The sequence below is a fragment of the Micropterus salmoides genome, unplaced genomic scaffold, assembly GCF_014851395.1.
Source record: "Micropterus salmoides isolate LMB-PRFRI ecotype aquatic unplaced genomic scaffold, ASM1485139v1 Ms_hic_scaffold_21, whole genome shotgun sequence".
In the NCBI taxonomy this organism is placed as follows: Eukaryota; Metazoa; Chordata; class Actinopteri; order Centrarchiformes; family Centrarchidae; genus Micropterus; species Micropterus salmoides.
The window spans coordinates 25,426,378-25,448,440 of NW_024041262.1; the positions used below are offsets into that span (position 1 = coordinate 25,426,378).

The window sequence follows — 22,063 nt, forward strand, 5'->3', positions numbered from 1 at the left end:
AACGCAGCGATGCAGAGCTCACGGGTCCTCTTGTCGGCGTTGAATAAACGAACTTCGTTCGGAGGGGAGAGCGCGTTCAACGCGTGAAACATGAAGTCGGGCTGTCGGAAGTTCATCACCGGCACCGACGACCTGCCTCCCTCTGCAGTGTAGAGTCATTCCGCAAAACCTACCGAGAAAGCCAGTGTCCGTCTCGCACCCTCACTCCGTCTCCTCCGCGGTGCGCACGGGCTCCCATCCATCCCTCCATCTCTCTTCATCTCCATCCCTCGCCTCTCTTTTCTACGGTCGGGCTTCCAGCGCCGTGGATAGAGGCTCTGCAGTCACGTGGGTCGGGGGAGTAGAGAGAGAAGGAGAGTGAGAGAGAGAGAGAGAGAGAGAGAGAGAGCGCGTCCCTCCTCCTCCTCCGCAGTTTGCGGTGTGTTATGTCTCAGACTCGGAGGTAGAGAGTCAGAGCTGCTAGTCTGGCGGATCTCAACCTCTGAAACAAACCCCCGGTGTCTTCTCTCATCCGTCCCCGCTTCCCTACTCACTTACCCGGGTTTGTTTCTTTCCGGAGCCTTGGACGCTTCTAATTCTTTCTTTTTCTACCCTTCTTCTTTCTCTCGACTCCGGCCAACAGTTTGGTCTTTGGGATTTGGTTTTTTATTACTATTCGGTGGTGATTTCAACACTGTTCCTTGCTGCTGCTGCTGCTGCTGCTGCTGCTGCTGCCGCCGCCGCCGCTTTTACGCACCGACGCATATTTTGGATTTGCTGGTCACTGGAGAAAAACACAACAATCAGCGAGGTGGATCCGTGGATGCGCCTTTTTGGCTCAAACTGGAGATGGAAATGCTGACATTGTTATTTCATTCCCTGTGGATATTGCAATGCAACACTGTGAGCGCCGACTCCATCATTCACATTGGTAAGACACCAGCCGGGGCTTCTTTTTTTTTTTTTTTTGGCTTGTGCAGGGCTTTGGCTGAAGGGAGAGACAGGCTGGTGGCTGCACGCAGGCACGGCTTAAAACACAAATTGTGAGCAGAAAAGCAGGCTGCTGATGGGTTTGTGAAATATGGACAGATTAGTGGTGTTCAAGTTAAGTCATGACAGAATTTGAATGTTAGAGTTTCCATACGTGCACTGATCATCCTCTTCCCTCTGGCAAAAAAGGACCCGACTGCACACCTGATTATCATTCCGATCCGTGCCAGTGAAATGTGTAGGAAGGAAGGAGGCTGTTGCATCCAGGTTCAGACACACAGAGCGCATCCTGATAGAAGTAACCGCAAAGTCTTGCGCCGCGCCATCCTCCCCTCGATCCATCCATCTTTCCTTCCTTCCTTCTCTCCTCCCCAGGCAGGGATAGCTCATGTCGATGCGTATTCTCATTCACATGCAGAAAACCTGAGGCTGGCATGAGAAACTGACCCGACGTGGGTGTTTGGAGGGTTTCGCTTGATCCATCCATCCTCCTCCCTCCTCCTCTTCCTCCCTCCTCCTCCTCCTCCTCCTCCTCCGCCTCCTCCATCCCTCTCTCTCTCGCCTCCCCTCATCTATAAGCCTGAACTTTGAATTGGACGTGAGTGAAATGTTAATCAACTCTGCCAGGGAAAGAGATGACAAAGGGGACAAGCGCCGACTGTTTGGGCTCTGAAACAACGTTGGCAACCAAAAGCCATTTGGCGAGCTCGGGAGGCGAACACCACTTTCTGCTCGGGTCTTCTTTTTAATCATTTGATTTCTTGTCATTTTAGTCAAGTCACTTTTTAGAAAAAGTCCGAGTTGATGGTGAATACAAGGTAGTCACAAAGTATCGGAGGGGAATCCGAGAGTAGAGCAGAATAAGACACCACTGCCTGATCACCCACTCACAGCCGCACGCACTTTTCTTTATCAACTCCCCAATTTGCACTAATTCCACTCAGAGTCTCCACTTTGCTCTGAGATGATTGGATGCTGCAAGCAGTTTGGAGGAGAGCCATCCAGATTAAAAAAGGAGGAAATAAAAACAATAAAAATCCAAGGGTTTGACATTTCAGATCTCTGCTGCAGCTCAGCCCATCAAAACCGACCAGCGGCAGCACTGCGGTGGCCCGTGTGGCTCAGCCAGGAGAGGGGAAGAGAGAGGAGGGGGCGGAGGAAGCGGATAGGGTGGAGGAGCGGGGAGTCAGAGCCATTCAGCTAATAAGAATACACTTCCTACTTCAAGTGATTTTTTTCAAAAGACACAGTGACAGATTGCTTCTAAAAAGCTGCTTCTCCATCATGGAAATGTGTCAGGCAGTGTTTGATAAACATAATTTACAGGCTACAACACTTAATAATGACAAACTAGCATTACATGAGATGACTCCTAAGCACCAGAATGTGCTGGATATTCGTGCCAGTAGTTACTATGGGACAGTGGGAGTCTGTTGTTTCCTCTTTCGTTTGTGCTGGCTGTCTAATTATATAATTATATTTATTTGTACACATAGAGATAGCCTTTATTGGCTATAAAACCTGCTGTAGACCACGGAAAGACATCATTTTGCAAGTATATTTGATATTTTGGATGAATGGAGGGACAGATGGATGGATACTTTACTGTCCTGCGTCCACACATGGAAACAACAGAGAACAGTGATACAGGATTATCAAGAACACAGAACAGTAAATACAACAAATAAGGGAGATGATTCCAAATAGTGAGACCAGACTTGAACATGAAACCACGCTGGTGGTACTACTGATGTACTGGGCCAATTTATGAGCAAAAAACACAAATGAAAAAGGGAAATCTGAGCTGATATAGATAGATTTAGCTAGGGTATGGGTTTAGTTTTTATGCTCTAGAGAAGAAAGTCTATTGGTTTCAGGAGCTGCTTGAGGAGTTTAACCTGCTACATGTTAAAATACATTTATTGAAATCTGGTTGAAACAACAGTTTCATGTAACTCAGATGCCTAAAAAACTCTCTTTTAACCAAATGTATCCTGGTGCAGCCTGGTGCCAAAATGTTGTAGGTCTTCTGCTCATGCACGTATCTTGTGCCCAATCTTTTGCATCTTTGATCTTATATCTCATCACTCTTCAGGTAAAAAGAACCCAGCTGTGTTTGTGGCTTCAGGACAATGTTTTACTAGAGAGGCTGAATAATTGTCTCACCCGAGAAGGAGCTTATGGCCGAAATTCAAGCCCAAACATGAAAACAAGTGTTGTACAATTGTCATTGTGAATCTAGCCCTCGACATCTGGCTTTTGTTGCATGTGTGGACAGGCCAGGCGGTGGATCCCTGCAGGTTCTCGCAGTACAAATCACAGCTTGTAACTTGGAGACATGTGAACTCACTCCCGTAATGCCGCAGCAGGAAACCAAGCAGCTGCAGGAGGCAAGAATCTTTGCAGATCCAACACGTATTTTTTCCCTTCAGGATTTTCAGCTCTTCAGTGATTTGATTTTCTTCAGACTGGACCCCATGCCTAGCTGCAAAAGCAGATTATTTCAGATTTAAAAGTATTAGAAAATGCTCCTAGGTCTTTGCAAAACCACTCACACTGCTGTACGTAACAGGTTGTCTATGGCTATGGTTTTGTAACTTTTCTGATGCAATAATCCATCATGTTACAAAGGGTTCCTTGTGGCACAACGGACTTGTAGAGAACCATCATGGTGCTACGAAGAACTCTTCAGTCAATAGGACAAGCTAAAGTCAAACCTGTAGTGTTTTTTAACTGTTTAGGAACTACAGTGGATTAATAGTTCTGTTTTTCTTGCATACTAGACCAGGTGGTTCTCTTATTCTTACAGAGAACCAATATCTTTGTAGAATATGAATGAAGAACCAGCTGCTTATGATGAAGATGTCAGATCCAGTGGTTCCCAACCTTTTTGGTCATGACTCTTCTTAGTGATGGATTAATGTTCACTTGAGACCCTACATCAAAGGCCTCAGTGGACTGCAGGCATGAAAGTATCCAGTTCTTCACAAGAAACAAGCAATGGTCTGAAATGTAAGCATATTTTGTGTTTCTTTCCTTAAATGGTTTTGTGACTTCTTAGATTTTTCTTGGAAGCCCCTTGATGGGAACCACTAGAATAAAGATTCCACTGAGAACCAAAAAATGTCTGAAATCTGTAGGATTATGTCAAGACTTTAGTAGCACCACATGGGCTACCAAAGCAATTGTTTTGGCTCAATTGGATGACAATAATCTTGATAACTAGATAGCTTTCATAATGACAATGTTTGTAATTCTAAGTGCTAATTTTCACAATAAAATAAAACAATTCCACCCAAAAATACACTTGAAAAAAATGTGTAGCTGCATGAACGCAGAGTAAAATAGGTTTTGATTTGAATGAAAACAGTCTGCAGCCTGAACTATCCTCTCCCTCCTCCCCGTCCTTATAGCTGATCTGTGGTTGGCTCGCTGCGTTCAGAGCCTCCGTTGTTTCCTTGAACCAACTGACAGTCCGACTCTGACTGACTTGGCAGCGTAACGCAGCGCCCAGATCAGATGTGACAGTGTTCCAACCTCAGCCCCGAAACCCCTGCCCGAGCATCTGTCTCGTCCAGCCGCGTGGCTTTATCGCCTGTGACATATCCCGGTTTGTTTGTCCCTTCTTCTCTTCTGCTCCCTGTGTAGGATCAGTGGCAGGCAGTGGGTGTCGCAGTGTGGGGGTTGTTGTAAAAGAGCTGATACAGATAAAAACGTGAAGCGAGCCTTCGGTCGACCTGCTTGAACCTCTGACCCACTTGCTGTGTTTAAATGCACCAGTGGTGCGAAATCCTGCTGTTGAGGTTCAAGAGTGTGCAGGTGGTTTCTCTAATTAGTCCCGCCCCCTATTCTTTGGCTGAATATGCACAAATCAGTGAAAACAGCTGTTGCAGGGTTTTGTTGACACTGGAAAGAAATCCAGTGGTCGAGAAGCTTCAGTTCATCTGATGAAAGGTCAGGACAAGGAGCAGCAACCTGGAGGCTTAAATCAATTTTGGCTTTTAATTAAATCTCAGATATCAAGCTGTCAGTGAGGTCCTGAGATGATGAATGCTCTCAGGGGGCTTATAAGAACATCTCTTTCCCAAAATGAGGAAGGTAAAATCATTATGAAAAGCAGACAAATACTAAGTTGTCAAACCTCAACAGCAGCTCCTGCAGAATGATGAATCTGATGCAATGATATCGAACTGTTGTTTGCAGAAAACATGAACTCAAAAACATGTTTCTGCGATAGACACCTTAGTTCCTCTGAAGCAAAACCTTATTATCTTAGATTTAAGACAACAGTGTGCTACCACCTCTTTATTTTTTCAACATGACTCACCTGCACAGGGACTGGACCTCAACCCTATCCAACACCTTTGGGATAAACTGGATCTGAAATGAAGGTATTTGTCCTGGGGTCTTATCGGCTGTCGGTCTGACTGGTTTTAGTTTCAACAGTTGGGACTGCGTTACATTCATCTTTTTACCTGCATTGTACATGATGCAAAGCGGTTTTGACCAGTCCACTAAAAGGCATTCTGGATCTTAAGTATACAAGTTAAGTAAGTCACATGATGTTAAACACACAGCTAACATTGTGAAATGGTTGCAGTTTGTTCAGGTTTAGGCAACAGTTTGTTCAGGTTTAGGCAACAAAACTACTTTGTTTTAACTTAAAACATTAACTGACTCAGTATTTGGACTTGGTTTCACACTGGTCTGCAGTATGAAAGTCCTGCGTTTCTTTCACACTGCTTGGACAATCAACCCATACAGTGATAGCTCAGGTTTGGTCTCCACCAACTCTGCCTCTTAAGCTGCTGGTTGGTTCATTTTGCTAGGCTCTAACTTTGTTTGTCCACTGTAGTGTGGGGGCAAGTAGCGTGTAGTTGGTTTACGATAGTGTCCTGCTGCTGCTGGAAACAAGTTTGATGAAAGCGCTGGACAGAATTAAACAGGGCAAGGCAAGTTTATTTGTATAGCACATTTCAACAACAAGGTAATTCAAAGTGCTTTACATAAAACATAAAAGCAACAGGGAAATATAGAAAAGTTAGAAGATAAAACCAGGCAGGTCTCCTACCTTTGCTTATTTTACTCCTTTGATTCCTCATCTCCCACTCTATCCCCCTCCTTTAGTTACTTAGTGACTCTAACCCTAAGGGGACTCTAACCCTTCCTTCACTGTAAATCCAGATTGTTCACGCTACAAACTCTGGTAAAAGCGGTTGACAGTGAGCCCTGTCAGCAAGTGAACAGCGGAGAAAACAGGGACTCTAATCCTTGTAATTCTACTCGGCTCTGTTAACTGAGGATCAGCCGTGTGAGATGGTTGAATCAAAAGAGCACTCTAAGTCTTTTAAATAGTGTTAATATCTAAAAACAAAGAAAAAGAAAACAGGACAGTAAAAGTTACAGCGCAGTGTAAGTTATCAATCTACTAGTTGAAGGCAGTGGTAAAAAGAAAAATCTTCAGTCTTAATTTAAAAGAACTGACAGTTTCAGCAGTACATCCAAAACAAAAAGCTAAAAGATGCTGCAAAGCTGCAAAATCCAATAATGTCCGGCTACAGACTGTAGCACGGCTCACGCCACGCCCCTCGCTCACGCCACGCCCCCTCATGGTACAGTCTGTAATGACTGGCTGTAGCCGCAGCACCTTTCTGTATGGTCTGGTCTGCACATGCGCATAATTATTTCTGCCCAATTTGTACCAATTTGATGTCTGGACATTGTAGTTTACATAAAAACCTTATTTACAACACAATATTATACAAATTCACAGGGACTTACAGCATTAGCAAAAAGACTGAAATATTAGTTATTTTTTCTTGTCAATAGTAATGTTGACAAGAAAAATATTATATTAACTTTCATTAATACTACTTAAACATTTATAAAGTTAAACTCCGATCTTGATATGCATGTTTCTACACCAGTGAAAGCTGGATATTAAAGGCTAGCAGTATCAACAGTTAACAGACCTCTTTCATGTTGGCATACTAAGCAGGCACAAATAGAAAACCAAAGACAATAACACAACCAGCATAACTGGTGCATCTGTTTACTGAGGATGTCCACACATGGGGGGGGGGGGTACACAAGGTAGCTCCGCTTTAATTTTAATCTTGAGAAGCTGCAGAGATGCAGTCTGTATTCATTCAACTGACACTGTAAATTTCCAGCTAAACTGAGGCTTTTTAAAGACTTTTACTTTGTGCTGCTGCTGCTGCTGCTGTGTTGTTACTGTTGTGTTATCGTCTTCTTCTACCTTTTACATTGACACAATGCTGATCTAAAATATTTTTATATGGCAGCTTTAAAGAGCCCCTAAAGTGGAACTCCCTTTGAATGTCCCATGAAGGTCCATGTAAAGCTTTTTCCAACCAGAGAAAGATGAAATTCAGTTAGAAAGTCTCATTCATTCATCATTTTTAAAGATAGTGAATTTGTTGACTGTGAGTTCCTGGTGCACTCAGTGTGAACAATGTTGGTATCAGCATAAAGGAACCGACATCGGTCAGACTTGGGTTGAAGCTCTTCTCGTCCCCTGTGGGCTGTTTTCCTGGTCTGAAAGTCCTCTAAATGCCTCTCAGGCCAAGCGGATAACAAGTCACTTTTGATAAGGAGCCTGAGGAGGAGCGATTACCCCATCCCATGAGCCAGGCAGCTGACGAGGGATGATTTACGGTGCTGGTGAATCGGCTAGCAGAAGGGGAGCCCTGCTTATCCGTGGCCGGGGTTTTTGGAAAGGCTAGCTTGAACTGCAGGAATCCAATCTGTTGAGGCTGGCAAAGCGAATGAACAGCTGCGGCCTTTTCTTGCCCCGCCGCTAAATAAGATAAACTAACCCAGTTAGGGAACCACGCAAAAGGCTTCCCGCACTGTCTCAGTGAGGGCTTAGCCAGGCCATTTACCTCCACCACCTGCACACACACACACACACATACACACAGATGCAGGCATGGACAGAGATCAGCAAAGCCGTCTTTCTAACATGCAGCGGCCTCATTCAGTGGATGGAGTTTTAGTGGCGTGTAGTGTGAGTGTTGGACCCTGCGAGGACATTCAAATACTCTGTGAAGAAACAGAAAGATAAAAGTGTTTCTGCCAATTCACGGTGACAAACAGGTAGAGAGAAGACTGTGTGGGCAGATGCAGAGGAACAGGCTTGGATAGGAGGCTGGTTTGACTAATAACAGGTTTCTGAAAGATGCTGGTGATACTGATCTTTTTATACTGACGCTGCCAAGACTCTGTGTTTTGTGCTGATACTGAATATTTTTAAATGTGATTTAGTTGTGGCAAACATGACAAGTGTGACTGATGTTCTTGTCTGAATGAAGCCGCTGAAAGCTCGAGACAATCATTAGACTATAAGATCTGTTTACCCAGACCATGATTAATCCTAGTCCTGGATTTAGAACATTTGTCAGTAAGTAGGTCCCCTTAAGTTTGTTTTAGGCTTAACCCTGTCAGCCTAAACAGCCTCATGCTGAACCACTTCAATAGTCCCATCCAATATATCAACAGTCCTGTTCCCTGCAGGTTAATGGTCTTTAATGCTATCATGCTCCTTTCATGTCGGTATGATGATCCAAGCAACATGTTGCACATCAAGTGAGGTTGTACTAAAGTAAGGGGAGAGGCTGTAAATAGCCAATAAATAGTACCATGTTGGCCGTAATGCTTTCAATAGATTTACAGAGCATGTTTCTAGATGGTCCTAACCCTAACCTTAACCCTCGACTAATTGCGTTACCTAGGAGACTAACAAACACAAGAACACCAACACAAAATAGCTGAGTAGATGAGTGGGCAAAATCAAATCAAAATCAATGATTAAAATTAGTTTTTAAAATGTGAGTTTTAAGAGACTAGCAAGATTTGAGCAGTCACTGTTTGAGGAGAGAGCTACAGAGGCAGGTGTCCCTGTCATCTCAGGTCCGGTACACGGTCTTGGACAGCGGGGTTAAGAGAAGGGGCTTGAATTGGATCTGTTGTGTGTCGGGGTGCCAGTGAAGGTGTTTTAGCACAGATTGATGTAATCCCAGGTGTCAGAGTGAGTGAGTGGGAGAGCAGCAGAGTTCTGGATATACTGCAGTTTATTTAGGACTGTGGTGCATGGATTATAAAGAATACTGTTGCAGTAGCCTGGAGGGGATGAAGGCGTGGATCAGAATTGTGGCAGTAGAGAAGGAGATAGATAGATGGGCAAACAAAGGCAGATTATGTTTGATTGAGAGATGGGTGTTGACGCTTGACCCCTATGAAGTCAGAGAGGGTAGTGAGATGGCTTGACTTGAATAAAATGTGAGGAAAAGATTAGCATTTTTCACCAGTGTTATAATGTATTGTATTATGTATATATTATGTATTGCTGCAGTTGTGATCCCATTCTTCATGGTGTCGGACCAGCTAGCAATCGGGCACTGCCATTATCTCTTTTTCTCTCTACATCATCATATTTTGTATTTTTGTATTTTTCGCAAACCCACTTTTCTCAAATTTTCCCTTGAGGGACAAAGACAGAATGTATTTATTATTATAATTTATTAATTTGAATTATTTCAGTCAGTTACAACAAAAATCTACCACCATACAAACATAACATCATTTTTTGATGCCTCCAGAAAGGTGGGACTAAAACTCTATTAAACTTACTCGAATTAAATGACTTTATTCTATTCTAATATCAAATATCATTAAAAGACATAACTGAAATGTTAAAACTAATTTAGAAGCAGCAGAACTACTGGTGCAGCTTTTACTCTTCTGTTTTGATGTTTTGTAGTTTCTGTGGTCACATCTCACATTTCACTTCCTTCCGTGTAGATTTTGTCCTGCCTGCTGGATGTATTTCTTCCCGCTTTTATTTCTTCATCCAAATACACTGATGTGATGTGCTGTCACATGACCACATGCACAGACTGATGGGGGAACTGTTGGCAGAAATATATAAATGAAGTTGCAAATGTAAGCCAAGATTTGCCTGCGTGTTTGCCAGCCAGAGCTTTTTAATTCTACGAGTGGCCTAATTACTGGTGTGTTTCACATGAGATACTGAAGCTCTCTGAAAGGTTTAACACTCAGACACAGTAAAGTACATTTGCAGTTAACAAAGCGTGATCATATTTGTTGTCTGACACATTGCTTCTGGCTTAATTTAAAGTTTTCAGCTTCTCTAAAGTTAGATTTACTATATTAGATGCTGCAAAATTACTGATTAACAGTGTAACAGCTGCAGCTGCAGTGGCTCGATGGATCTCCATCACATTACTTCCAGAGTAGAATGAGTCTTCTATGTAATTGTTGGTTATGCGTGCCAACGTGTCCGGAGGTATAGGTAATCTCAGCAGATGCACATTTCATTTGCATTGAGTTGGCGTGTGATGATTATTGGCTGTCTGACAGAGGGAAAAATAGCTCAGCATCTCGCATCTTGTGTGAAATCTTGTGGGCTTTTAAATGAAAAGGCTGTTAAAGGAGTTCAGCTTCAGGCGGATTCCTGCGGTTTATTTCTGCAGCTCTCAATCTGTCTGCTGCTCCACACGGCTGATGACGTCTGACAGTGTGGAAACATATTTTGTGTTCATATGGAAGGAACACATAAACACTGTTTCAGGCTGCTGCTGCTGCGTTTTGTGGTTGTCTTCTGCATTGTTTTGCAGCAGATCACAGAGGGGAAACATCACTCGTTTGAGTGTTTAGTTATGATGAGAGCTCTGCTATGTTTCCAGTGCTTCTTTTGGACTCTGGGGAAACGTCGTCCAAAATCCTGGAGTTCCACACTATTCATTTCACTTCTAAAATCTCTTCTGACACAGGATCTGAATACTTTAGTTTGTCTGAAGGTTAACACCTGACCTTCTCTGTTTTACTGCAACTGATGCAAACCTGCCTTGACCTCTGAGTTCACGGCTTCACTTTGATGAGGATTTTTGCTGGACATCTGTATGACTATATCTCTTTGCTCAGCGTCACCATGATTTTAGTCTCACAGACTACAATATGTACACAGTTCATTTGGGATGAGTGAAAAACTGTTTAATGTTCGAAATCAAATCAGAATTGTCTACTGTGCCAAATTCTGGACCCTGGTGTTCTCGATGAGCCCCTCCCAGCATCCACAGTGATTCATTCTAGTATCTCTGTGGGCCCTCCTCACATGTGGCCCCTGTATTCTCAGTCCCCCTTTTCCCCCCAGTCCTATGCCCCTGAGGCTAGCGGTCTAAGATACGCAATGTAGCTGCAATGTGAGTCATGATTCATATTACAACACGGTTGTAAAATGAAGTTCGCAGCTCCCTTCAGACAATACTTATACAACAATTATAAAATGTTAAACAGAAATTAACTATTTTGCGGAGTGCAGTGCTGAGGAAGAGTTTGATTTTAAAAACCTCAAAGCTTGGGGAGAAAAAGTCTGGAGGTGTGACTGCAGATACTTCTATATCTCTTTCCAGATGGTAGCAAGGTGAGCGGGCTGTGGCTGGGGTGGGTCCTGTCCTTTAGCATCCTTTATAATAGATATAGTGCTTGGAGGTACTGAGATGTTGCACATAGATAGAATGACATATCAGTGAAATCACTAACTTACTTTGGGAATTGCAAAAATTGTTAGTTTACATTATTTTCAAGAAACATCTCATTTGACACTCATCAATATCTACTAAGCCGCATTACTAAGAACAATTCCCTTGTGGTTTTAGCTACCAGTGATTTGCCACATGGGCAGCAGAAAAGATAAATGACACCTCTTGTATTTCAACTGATTAAGCCCTTAGTAGGAATGGATTTTCCAGTCTGAGGGTGATGAAAGGAAGAAGGCAACTAAGTATAATTGTATTGACTCTGTGCCGAAATGGCACGATGTGACGGTGGAGGTTTGATAGACGGTGGAACAAAGTCAGATTTGGCCTGTTTATAAGAGTAAAGTCCCACTATGTCACACTGTAGAACAGCACTTGTGAATGGCAGTCTTTGTATCCTCTGTAGTAAAGATGAGAAGTCTCTTTATTTGGTTTTCCTTTGCATGGGACTGAGCGAGTGTCCATCTTTCCAACAGCACAGCAAATATGTCTATCGTTATAGCCTGTCAAAAATGTAAATATATTCTAATTCTTTTTAACATCGTTGTTCTTATGTCTGGAATCAGACTGAAATCACGACAGAGAACCAGGAGCTGCAGACGTGTCGCTGTCCTTGGTGCTGAATGGGAGGCAGCTGTGTTTTTTATATTGTCTAGATGTGTCTCTGTCCATGGTGCTGAAACAAAAGTGGTTAAACCGCTAGTGATGAGAGTTCTTCCAATGAAAACAAGATACTTATGTGATGCTGTTTGACTTTTTTACTCTACTCCACCTTTCCACAGTTGATGTCGCTTTATTTTGGTAAACAATATAAGAAAAAGCTGAAAGGAAAAATGTTCACGAGTGCTTCCACAGCCCTAAAATGAAGAATCAATGAGCCAAAAAGACATTACAGCATTGACTAAGAAGCTACAGGCTGAAGATGTTGGCTATTACACCTTCTCCTCTCACAATGAATGAGTTACAAAATTTAGGGACAATCTACACAGACCACACAATAAATACTTCAACGTTATTTCTACAGAAACACACACATACAGAAACATATTTACAGTAGACACTAGTGGAAACTAGCACTCAAGTTTACTTAAGTATGATTTTAACGTCTTTTACTTGATTATTTCAATTTTATTCTACTTTATACTTCTGTTGGGATTTTGGTTTTGTGTTCTTGGTTTTACTGTTTCAGCCTGTTTCCTGTCTTGTTTGGTTTTGGTTTGTGTTGTGTGTTCAGTCTTGATTACTTGTTTCCTGTTGTGTTTAGTTTGTATTCTGCATTTAGGTTTGGTCCTGTCTGCTTCCCCTGATCTCTCCCTGCCTGCCTGAGTGCTTGATTAGTCCCTCGTGTCGCTCACCTGTGCATCCCCTGCCTGCTTGTTAACCCTGTGTATATATTGCCTGTGTTTCTCTCACTCTGGGTTCGGTCACTGTGCTTGTAGGCGCTCTGTCTTGCTTTGTCATGTTCAGTGGTTATTTGGATTTTGACTTTTTAGTTCTTCTGGATTACCTGTTTCTGTTGGATCACATTGTTCATTTGGATTTATTCTGGATACTATGGACTCATCCGGTCCACCTGTAAGTGTGCTCACCTTTTGTTTAAATAAACCTTTTTCAATAGTACCTGCTCTGCTCGGTGTCCTGCATTTGGGTCCTCCACCTCAAAACCACACTTCATCGCATGAGAATTTTTACATATCACAGGAGAATATTGTTATAATACAGTCATTAGAGTAAGATTTGACATCTGAAACATATGGTTTATACATCAAATATGATGCCTTGGTATAGATGAAACTATCTAACTATCCAACTGTTTAAGAAGTCAGAAAAAATAACTGAAATAACCACACTGAAACAGGGCTTACACATAATAATAATAATAATAATATAATAATAATAAATACAACATTTTTATTCTGCTATTATACTTCTGTACTTTTATTAAAGTAACATTTTTATTACAGGACTTTAACTTACCAAAATGTGGTAAATTTTGTTAACTTAACTACTAAGTGAGGAAATGGTTCCACGGTTTCACCGAAAAAACACATTACCTTACAAACCTCACTAGGATGTGGTGATGGAGCAGTGGATAAGATACATGCCTCAGGCCTTGTTTCAGAAAACAGGCTTAACAAACTCTGAGCTTATCCCTGAGCTCTGGGTCGACTGAGCCTGAGGTTGGAAACGCTGAGTTTTCGGTTCCAGAACAGCTGATCAGAATAAGTTCAATCAACTCTGAGTATGTTGAGTCTCATCAATGGAGCGCTGATATAACGATTCACTATGGCAACAGGTAAATAAAGGCAGAGCCTCTATTTTAATCGGGTGGAGCAAGAAATATGAATGCTGCCAACACGGACCATGATAGGCTCTAAAACGCAGGAGTGGAAGATCAATACACTAACATTAGTACTTTTTATACAGCGCTGCTCATTCATCATTTACCAGACTGGACATAAAGTGCTGGAATTCTCCTACAGCCCACTACATTAATTTTAAATAGGAAAGCTATATTTAATAAGCTGTGACCAGACAGGACTAAATGCCGTGGCAATCGGCTACCTGATTATGAAAATACAGATCAAATATCAGACACAGTTTAGTGAACCTGGGATTGTAAAGTCACAGTCACACCCAGCAGGTTAGCCTTTCTTTTTTCTTTCTTTCGTGGGTTCAAACTGACTGTAAAGTGTTAGACGTCTATTTTACATTAATAAAATCTTGCTGATTTCGAATTTTATTAATGCTGTCAAAACACATTCAGACTATCAGCAGGTAATAATGACTTTTAAACCACATTTAGGCCTGTTTGTTTCAGCTGCACCATCAGAAACAGTCACATTATCTCCAGTAGGCCGATGATAACAATCAGTAAGACAACAATCTGAAAGATTACCGTTTTAATCAGTTTTATAGGTTATGTATTAAACAGTGATTACTGCAGTAATGTAGCCCACAGTAAGTGTCTCAGTGCAGCTGTCCACAGAGTCAAAGCGTTACAGGATAACTAAAGACGGACAGAGAGTTTCTGCTAAGGATAAATCCACGATGTGAGGAGATCTGTCCTTACATCGATGTCATGTTTAAGATCATGCTTGGGTAAAAAACTAATAGCCTATCTAACCATGTTTCGATATGTGTTTTGATATCGACAGCCGCCTCAGGCTTCGCAGGAGTGGAGGAGTCAGAGAGAAACTGATGGTTTTCCAACTTATCCTGTGAACAGCATCAGATGCCGGAGTTTCTGATCTAGGGTTCATCTGATCTCGCTCTCTGAAACAGAAAACCCAGAGTTTCCCTCATCTCAGGCTTAACATACTCAGGATTTTAACTAATCCAGCTTTCTGAAACGGGGCCCTGGTGTGTCTGGTCTGTGTGTGAAGTGAATAAAATAAAGACCCTATGACCAGGTTACATGAATAAACCTCACAACAAAATATACAATACAATACAATATAATTTAGTAATAATAAGTTAATATAAGAAGTTCCAATGAAAACCTTTTACCTGTGTAAATACAGTAAATCTGGTGAACAAAAACAGGAAAATTTTAGATTTTGCATAAGACAAAGTAATAGAAAGTTTTAAACCAAATCATATCTATAAAGTCTCCTGACATCCAGGAAAAAATACCATACAATTTTGAAGAAATCAAATCCTGGAAAATGTTCATGTTTTCAGTTGGCAGTAGGTGCTTGTAAAAAAAAATCTGAGAAAATTGTCTCTCAGTGAGAGTCACTGCCTCCATACAGCTTTTCTGAGATGAATAGGTCCAGCAAGAAGCCAGAGTTTATGGTTGCAGATCACAGAGGCTGCTAAATCCCCAAGTAAACCAGCCTCCTTCTCTGATTTTCCAGCCAGCTAGAGCTCTGAGACCCAAAGCCCCAGACTGCTGGTTGATTACCTGCCAGAGCAACGAGGAGGCCTGATAAACTTACCAGCTACAATACATTGTTTTTGCATCGGTGGCAAATAAATTGCATTTGGCTGCTGGCTAGTGTGAAGTTCCCACCCTGTGTGTAGCGTAGGAATGTTTGCAAATATGCTCGAAAGGCCACAGACTCCAAATCACACATTAATTTTCCAACTTCCACAGGATTTCCCCGTTTCTGTGGCATTTATTAACTATTCATCTCAGTGGGAAATTCAATAATCTGACCTTAAGGACTTAAAGCACATGCATGCAGTCAAAGGAAATGTTTTAACAAAGTGCAATTTGAATGCTTGAATGTCAAGTAACGCTTCGTGACACCGTTCGTTGTGTATAGATTGCTGTTTAGTTCTGTCCATGTGCTACAACCAAATGTTGCACAGTGCTGTTAAACTGGTTGGTGTGCTGAAACAAGCTGACTTTGAAGTCAAGTTGACATGAAACAGCAAGTGGAGAACATGTTGTCTTCATTGTAATGTATTCTCTGAGTAATTAAAAGGAGCAGAAGCTGAATTGTGTCTTTTCGCTTGCTGGTGCACCAGGCAGGAAAAGGATGGCTGAGTTGTATTTGGAACACACACACACACACAAACAAACACACACATATATATATATATATATATATATATATGCATAATAGTTAGATAGATCTGTCTTTATGGTGCCAGAAGGGACATCTGTGTTTACAGTCTGCACATGTTTCACAAGAAAAACACAAATATGCAAAACAACAAAAGTTGACATTTGTAGGTTACACATGCTCACATATACATACACACATCAATGTGCAGTACTTCAGCAAGGTATTTTAAATAAGGCTGTTATGGCAGAAGGGACCAAACTCTACCTTAGCAGAGGGAAGTAAAGTGAGGGGATGAGCTTGCTACAGTGAGTGGACTGCATGTGGCTGGTGCTGTTGTTGAGGTCTTAAAGGTCAGGTGCCAGGAGGCTAATGCTTCTGGAGGCACTGAATGTATGGCAGGATATACTGTGTTTTTGTCAGCGAGGTGGAGAAGCAGGACGAACAGTCCAACAGGGTGGGTTGAGTGGTGTTTTGTGAACAGCGGGAGGTTTGTTATGTTATGAGGGAAATGCTCGTGTTGATGATGTGATTCAGCTGCTCGGTCATGAATTTTAATGAATTTTAATCAAATCAAATAAATAAAAGCAAAAGGCAAAAACATGACAGCAAAAATGACTCAATTAGTGTAGAAAATTTTCATAAATGAAAATAATAATGTCTGTCACAACAACTGACGAAAACACATTTTCTCATTTAGTCCTTTTGGTGTCTATCATTGCGTGTGTTTTGGTTTCATTTGTCCAAGTTTAGAGATATCTTTCTCTGAGCTCTCTGCCTTCACCCCAACACAGTAGAGGTTAAAATACTGTAGTTTGTGTCGCTCACAGCATTTAAAATTTATAAAAATACAACATTATCTCTTTCCACAATCACCGTCACGCTGACTCATCCACAGAACGTGCTGTAAAGTGCTACAAACTATATGTTCGGGAGGAAGCATGTGATTATGAGCAAACTAATTTTCATTTTCACCTCCATTTTGTTGGGGTGGAGGCAGAAATGTTAGAGAAAGATATAAAAAAAAAAAACTATGAAACCCAAACTAATAGGGGGAAGTGACATTTCTTTTGTAATTTGGGTGAAATGACCCCTTCAGTTTTCCCCCGTTTCTCAAAATAGACAGCAGGAGAGACTGAGGAGTGTAAAATTCATGGATGTTCGATCCTGAGCTCACAGAGGCAGCAGTGAGTCCAGAGTCAGCCTCCTCCGCCCTCAGCACTCATTATTAATTAAACTTGTTGAAGTTTGAGGCTCCCCAGTCTGCTGCTGCGAGGAGAAATATAAACCTCGCATCAATTCCCTCACAGTTGTCTCTGACAGGTGCAGCAAGAATCATTCTTAATTGAAAACGCCTGAGTGAGTGCAATTTCAAAACTGGATGATTGATTGATCAAGCCCAGAAGCGAGACAGCGTCCCCTCACCGCCTTGCGAGGAAGGCTGGTGTCAAATCCACAGCGAGGATCTTGGTGCTGAGTTCATTTGGATACTCAGCGAGATGAATGAGCACAAGCAGACTGGCAAATTGAATTCTTACTCGTAGGCAAGGTTTTCTTAATTGTGCGTGACAAATTGTCCGAACAGAATCCGGAAAATTCCAGTTATCAATCCGTCCACTCGTCCGCATTTCTGTCCCTTTCCATTCACTAAAAAAATCCAATTTTGCTCATCCATTCATCAGCCCGCACACTTAATATTTCCCAGTTGTACTTATTCCTGGCAGAAACCTGCTACACATCTTTTAACCAAGACATTTTCATGTAAGTTTAATCTGTTTCTCACCCCTTCAGCCAGTTCATGAGAATTAAATGCATGCATCATTTCAGCTGGAACTCTTGAGCAGCAGCATTTCTCTTTGCTCAGATCCTGAAGTCTTTCAGTTGCAGAACTTCTTTTCATGCCACACAGAAGAAAATGTAGAGAAGCAGTCTCACCATAGGGTCCAGTTAACAGCTGATCTGTAGCTTTCAGTCACATCACAGGATCTCGATCAGCGGATGGAGAGTTCCAAGATGTAGATGTTCATATTTCCACTTTTTGTGAGCACTTCAGTAACTTCTTGTACACTTTGGCTTAAAAGTTTAGGTTCAAAGTTCAGTCTTGACCTCAGGAACAGGAGTTGATAAAGGAGGTCCATTTAAAAGCTGTTCTGGTGCTTTTGATCATATTACATGGTCTTTGTCAACATCATGATGCAGGAAGTATTATGTTTTTGGAATAAACCCATGACAATCTGGGTATTCAGCCATCTGTATCATTGGCCATGTTGTTTTAAACAACTTTAGTCCCATAAAGTAGCTGTCTGAATTAGAGCCCCATAGACCCATCCTGGGATTCTACCTGCCCCCTTAGTTTGTGATAATTTCATTAAATGCAGATTTATTGTGGAATATGCAACATTTAAACTACCATTTAAATGAACATAATATATTTGATGAGAAAAGCTCCCCAGAATAAAGAAGTGTTAAAGCTCTTATGTCAGGTGATGATGTCATTTGGTGCTGTTTCCCCATCAAGTCTGGATTAATCAATTAATCACAAACTAACCGACATACAGTGGACCCCAGGCTGGCCGGACACACTTTTCCACATGTCTAATTTGTTCAGTGATTCAAATAGAATTAATAAAATGAAAGAAAATGGCATTTCAGTCTGATTATCAGGCTAGTGTGAAACTATCCTGTCACCTCACAATCTCTGATGTGTTTTATTTTAACTCGTGTGTGTGTGTGTGTGTGTGTGTGTGTGTGTGTGCTTACTTGTGTTCCTGGGTTATATTATACTGTGTGTGTGTGTGTATATATATATATATATATATATATATATAATAATTTGTATTTATTGTTGAATTGTATATGTGTTGTTTAATTTTATTAGTTTTTATTTATTTATGCTTTATTTAATCGCTTTGTAACTAAAGTTAGTTAAAGTTATTACACATATATATACACACATACATATACATATATATATATATATATATATATATATATATATATATATATATATGTGTATATATATATATATATATATATACACACACACACACACACACACATATATATATATATATATATATATATATATATATATATATATATAAATTAATTAATATACATACAGTATGTTTAATTTTCTTCATTCGATTTAAGGTGCAGCTGCTGATTGGCTGATTGGATTGGGCGGGAGGTTTAGCGGATCACATGATCAATAAAGAAACGTATTGGAAGTCACCTGTACGGTTCGTGTTGTCGCCGGTGATTGGCTGAACGTGTCAGTTAGTTAGTTAATTAGTCAGGCCCAAAACTACCTGGACAGGACGTGATGAGATAACGGAGCTGTCTGAAATGACTGATTTAAATGGAAGAAGGAGGCTCTCTCAGCTCCTTCACCGCAGAAACAAACGCAGTCCCTGTTAACTAACCTCAGAAAGCGGAGGTCGCTCTGCTGGAGCCGCAGTTTGAGAAGGTAACCGTGGAAATACATCCGCGTCACGCTTTATAAACATGGCGAACCTGAGGACACCTGCACACCTGTTAGCAAAAACACAGCAGCAACTTTCCCCTTAAGGTGTTAGGAAGACTAACAACAGCACCAGCAAAGCAGCACCAGCAAAGCTACCTGACGGACACAGGTGGCTGAAAGGTTGGTAAAGGAAGGAAAAAAGAAGTAGTGCAGCTAATTCTATCACACGTGTTTGGGCTGTTTTTCACGTTCAAGTAACTGGAGCCACAGTGAGACATTAACATTAACGTTAGCCTTGATTAAACATTTAACACCTGCTGTATATTAATAGCTAGGTTAATTCAAAAAGCTTTTAATGTGGTCAGCTGTGGTTTCAGTATCCCATTCATTTTATTCACCTGCTTTTAAAATAAATTCAAAATATGTTTTTGCTTTCAAAATTAACACTTGTATGGGACTTTACTGAAGGGAATCTATCACATTTATTGGACTCTGTGGGAGACATAAATATATTTTTAATGTTTATTGTTATATTGACATGTACATAACTGGAACCAGTTTCATACACCACAGCAGTTGTTGCATCATACATCATCTGCAGCATACATGGATCTATGGAGCCAGTGTTACTGATCAGATTGACAGTTTCCAGCCCAATCACAGTGTAACCCCCCCCCCCCCCCCACTTCAATGAAAACCAGCCCAAAACATAACCTTGCCACAAACCCTGTTAAACTGTGAAAAACATTACATATGCAAGAGAAAACGCACAATAAGCAGTCAAAGCTTCATATCTGCATCCCAGAACCAAAGATGAAAAGTTGGATAAATGTGGGTATCGCAACCCACAAACAGAGCTGTGCAGTCAGACAACCACGAACACAAACTGATAAATGCAGCCTAACCACAATAAAGTGATCAAAAATGTGCGCCACAACAAACCGGCCTGTTTAAAGACCATAAGATGCCAGGCTGACGTGCGGAGCAGGTTAGGACATCTTCACTGAGAAAAACTGAAACAATCTGATATTCACTTGTTCCCACAGAAAGCTAAGCGGATTTTAATATGTTACTTGTGGAAGTTTGACCGCTGGATAATTTGTGTTTACTCTAGCCAGTACACACAACCCACAAATATTCACCCTTAATAATTCACTACAGTGGTATGAACCCAGGCTTTACATACACTGTGCACATTCCTTCATCTGCTTTTTCTCCGCTAGATTTAAGGTGTTGGTTGAATATAATTGTTACCATGGTAGCTGCTCAGTAATTTCACCAATTGGACTCTTAATTAGCAACCTTACTGTAACAGAAACCAAGCAGCTCTTCCACATCTTCTAACATTTATTAAACATACTGTATGGGACTATTTTCTTTATTGTGTCATGTTACTGAGCTCTGTCAAATGGATTTCTGCTTTGGAAACATAATCCTGCTTAATTAATTTGACATTGGAATATAACGGGGAGGTTTCTTTTCTCTTTGCTTTTGTTTGATTTATTAATTTAGAACCACAGTGCGGCAATTTGGCATTTTAGTTAATCTTGTGCCTTTATGTAAAATATCAGTCTAATGACTGAGAACTCGTGAGTTCTGCTTGCCGCTGTGACACAGGATGCATTTCCTGCCAAAGTAATGACCTGTTGCGTAACTTTTTTCAGTCAGTGCAGCTGCATTTGGGTTCTAAATAGTCCTGATTTGACTATAAAGCATCTTGGGATACTCTGACAGGTTTTAGTAGTTAATTCCACAACAAATAAACATTATCAGCACATTGGACCTGGTGAATTTTTGTAACTTTTGCTTTAAAAGTCATGTCGTCTGGTTTTGCCTCCAACTGTCCTGCTAATCCATTTCCTGTGCCCGTTTCCTCCCGACCAGGTGCAATATTTGAGGAGAACGCAGTGCGGGACGATGAGGTGTTCCAGCTCGCCGTGTCTGACCTCAGTCTGAGTGATGACGTCCTGCAGAGTGAGAAGATCACACACTCAATTAAACTCATCGAGCCCAACAACCCTTTCCAGGCGGTGCAGGAAGGTAAGGATGCTGTTTCCGTGAGTGACTGGGAGTGTGCATGAGATGCTATCAGCTGCGCCTGCAGAGCTTTTTTCAGATTCTGGTTTGTTGAGGCTGGTGTGTGTACGTCTATGTCTGTCTTACTCGCTTGCTTTGGATTGTTAATCTTTAGGTTTTGCTGGTTCTGTCTCTTGGTGAAGTCTGCTCACGGCTAATGACCCAGGTATATCGACCTCCTAAATGCTGTTTAAATCCCGGCTGCTCTCTTTCTGCTCTCAGAGGACGCTGCTGGTCTTTGATGCTGCGCCGCAGAGCCTCTCCTTCGCCTTCTCTATCCTCTGTCTTATCCTTTCCTCTGAGACTCTCTCTCTCTCTCTCTCTCTGGGCTCTGTTTTTGCCTTTGTTGAGGAAGCTAGGGGGAAGCACTGGGTGCAGCTGCATTGAGTCCACCTGCAATTTTCCATATAATTTCCTGCAAAGGGGCCTCTTAGCTTTGAAAAGAGCTAATCTGATGC

The 22,063-nt window shown here is 41.4% G+C and overlaps 1 protein-coding gene across 3 annotated transcripts in view; it reads left to right on the forward strand.

Moving 5' to 3' along the window:
- The first annotated feature begins 421 nt into the window (after window positions 1-421).
- Window positions 422-22,063, forward strand: part of LOC119915620 (glutamate receptor ionotropic, delta-1-like) — a 580,442-nt gene continuing 558,800 nt past the window's right edge. For 2 of the 3 annotated variants that reach the window (XM_038735231.1, XM_038735232.1), the window contains exons 1-2: window positions 422-910; window positions 21,414-21,569. In XM_038735231.1, coding sequence (XP_038591159.1) covers window positions 829-910; window positions 21,414-21,569 — 238 coding nt within the window. In that variant the 5' untranslated portion in view covers window positions 422-828. Of the gene's footprint in view, window positions 911-19,322; window positions 19,533-21,413; window positions 21,570-22,063 lie in introns of those variants that run through there. The other variant, XM_038735233.1, reaches the window with a different exon arrangement.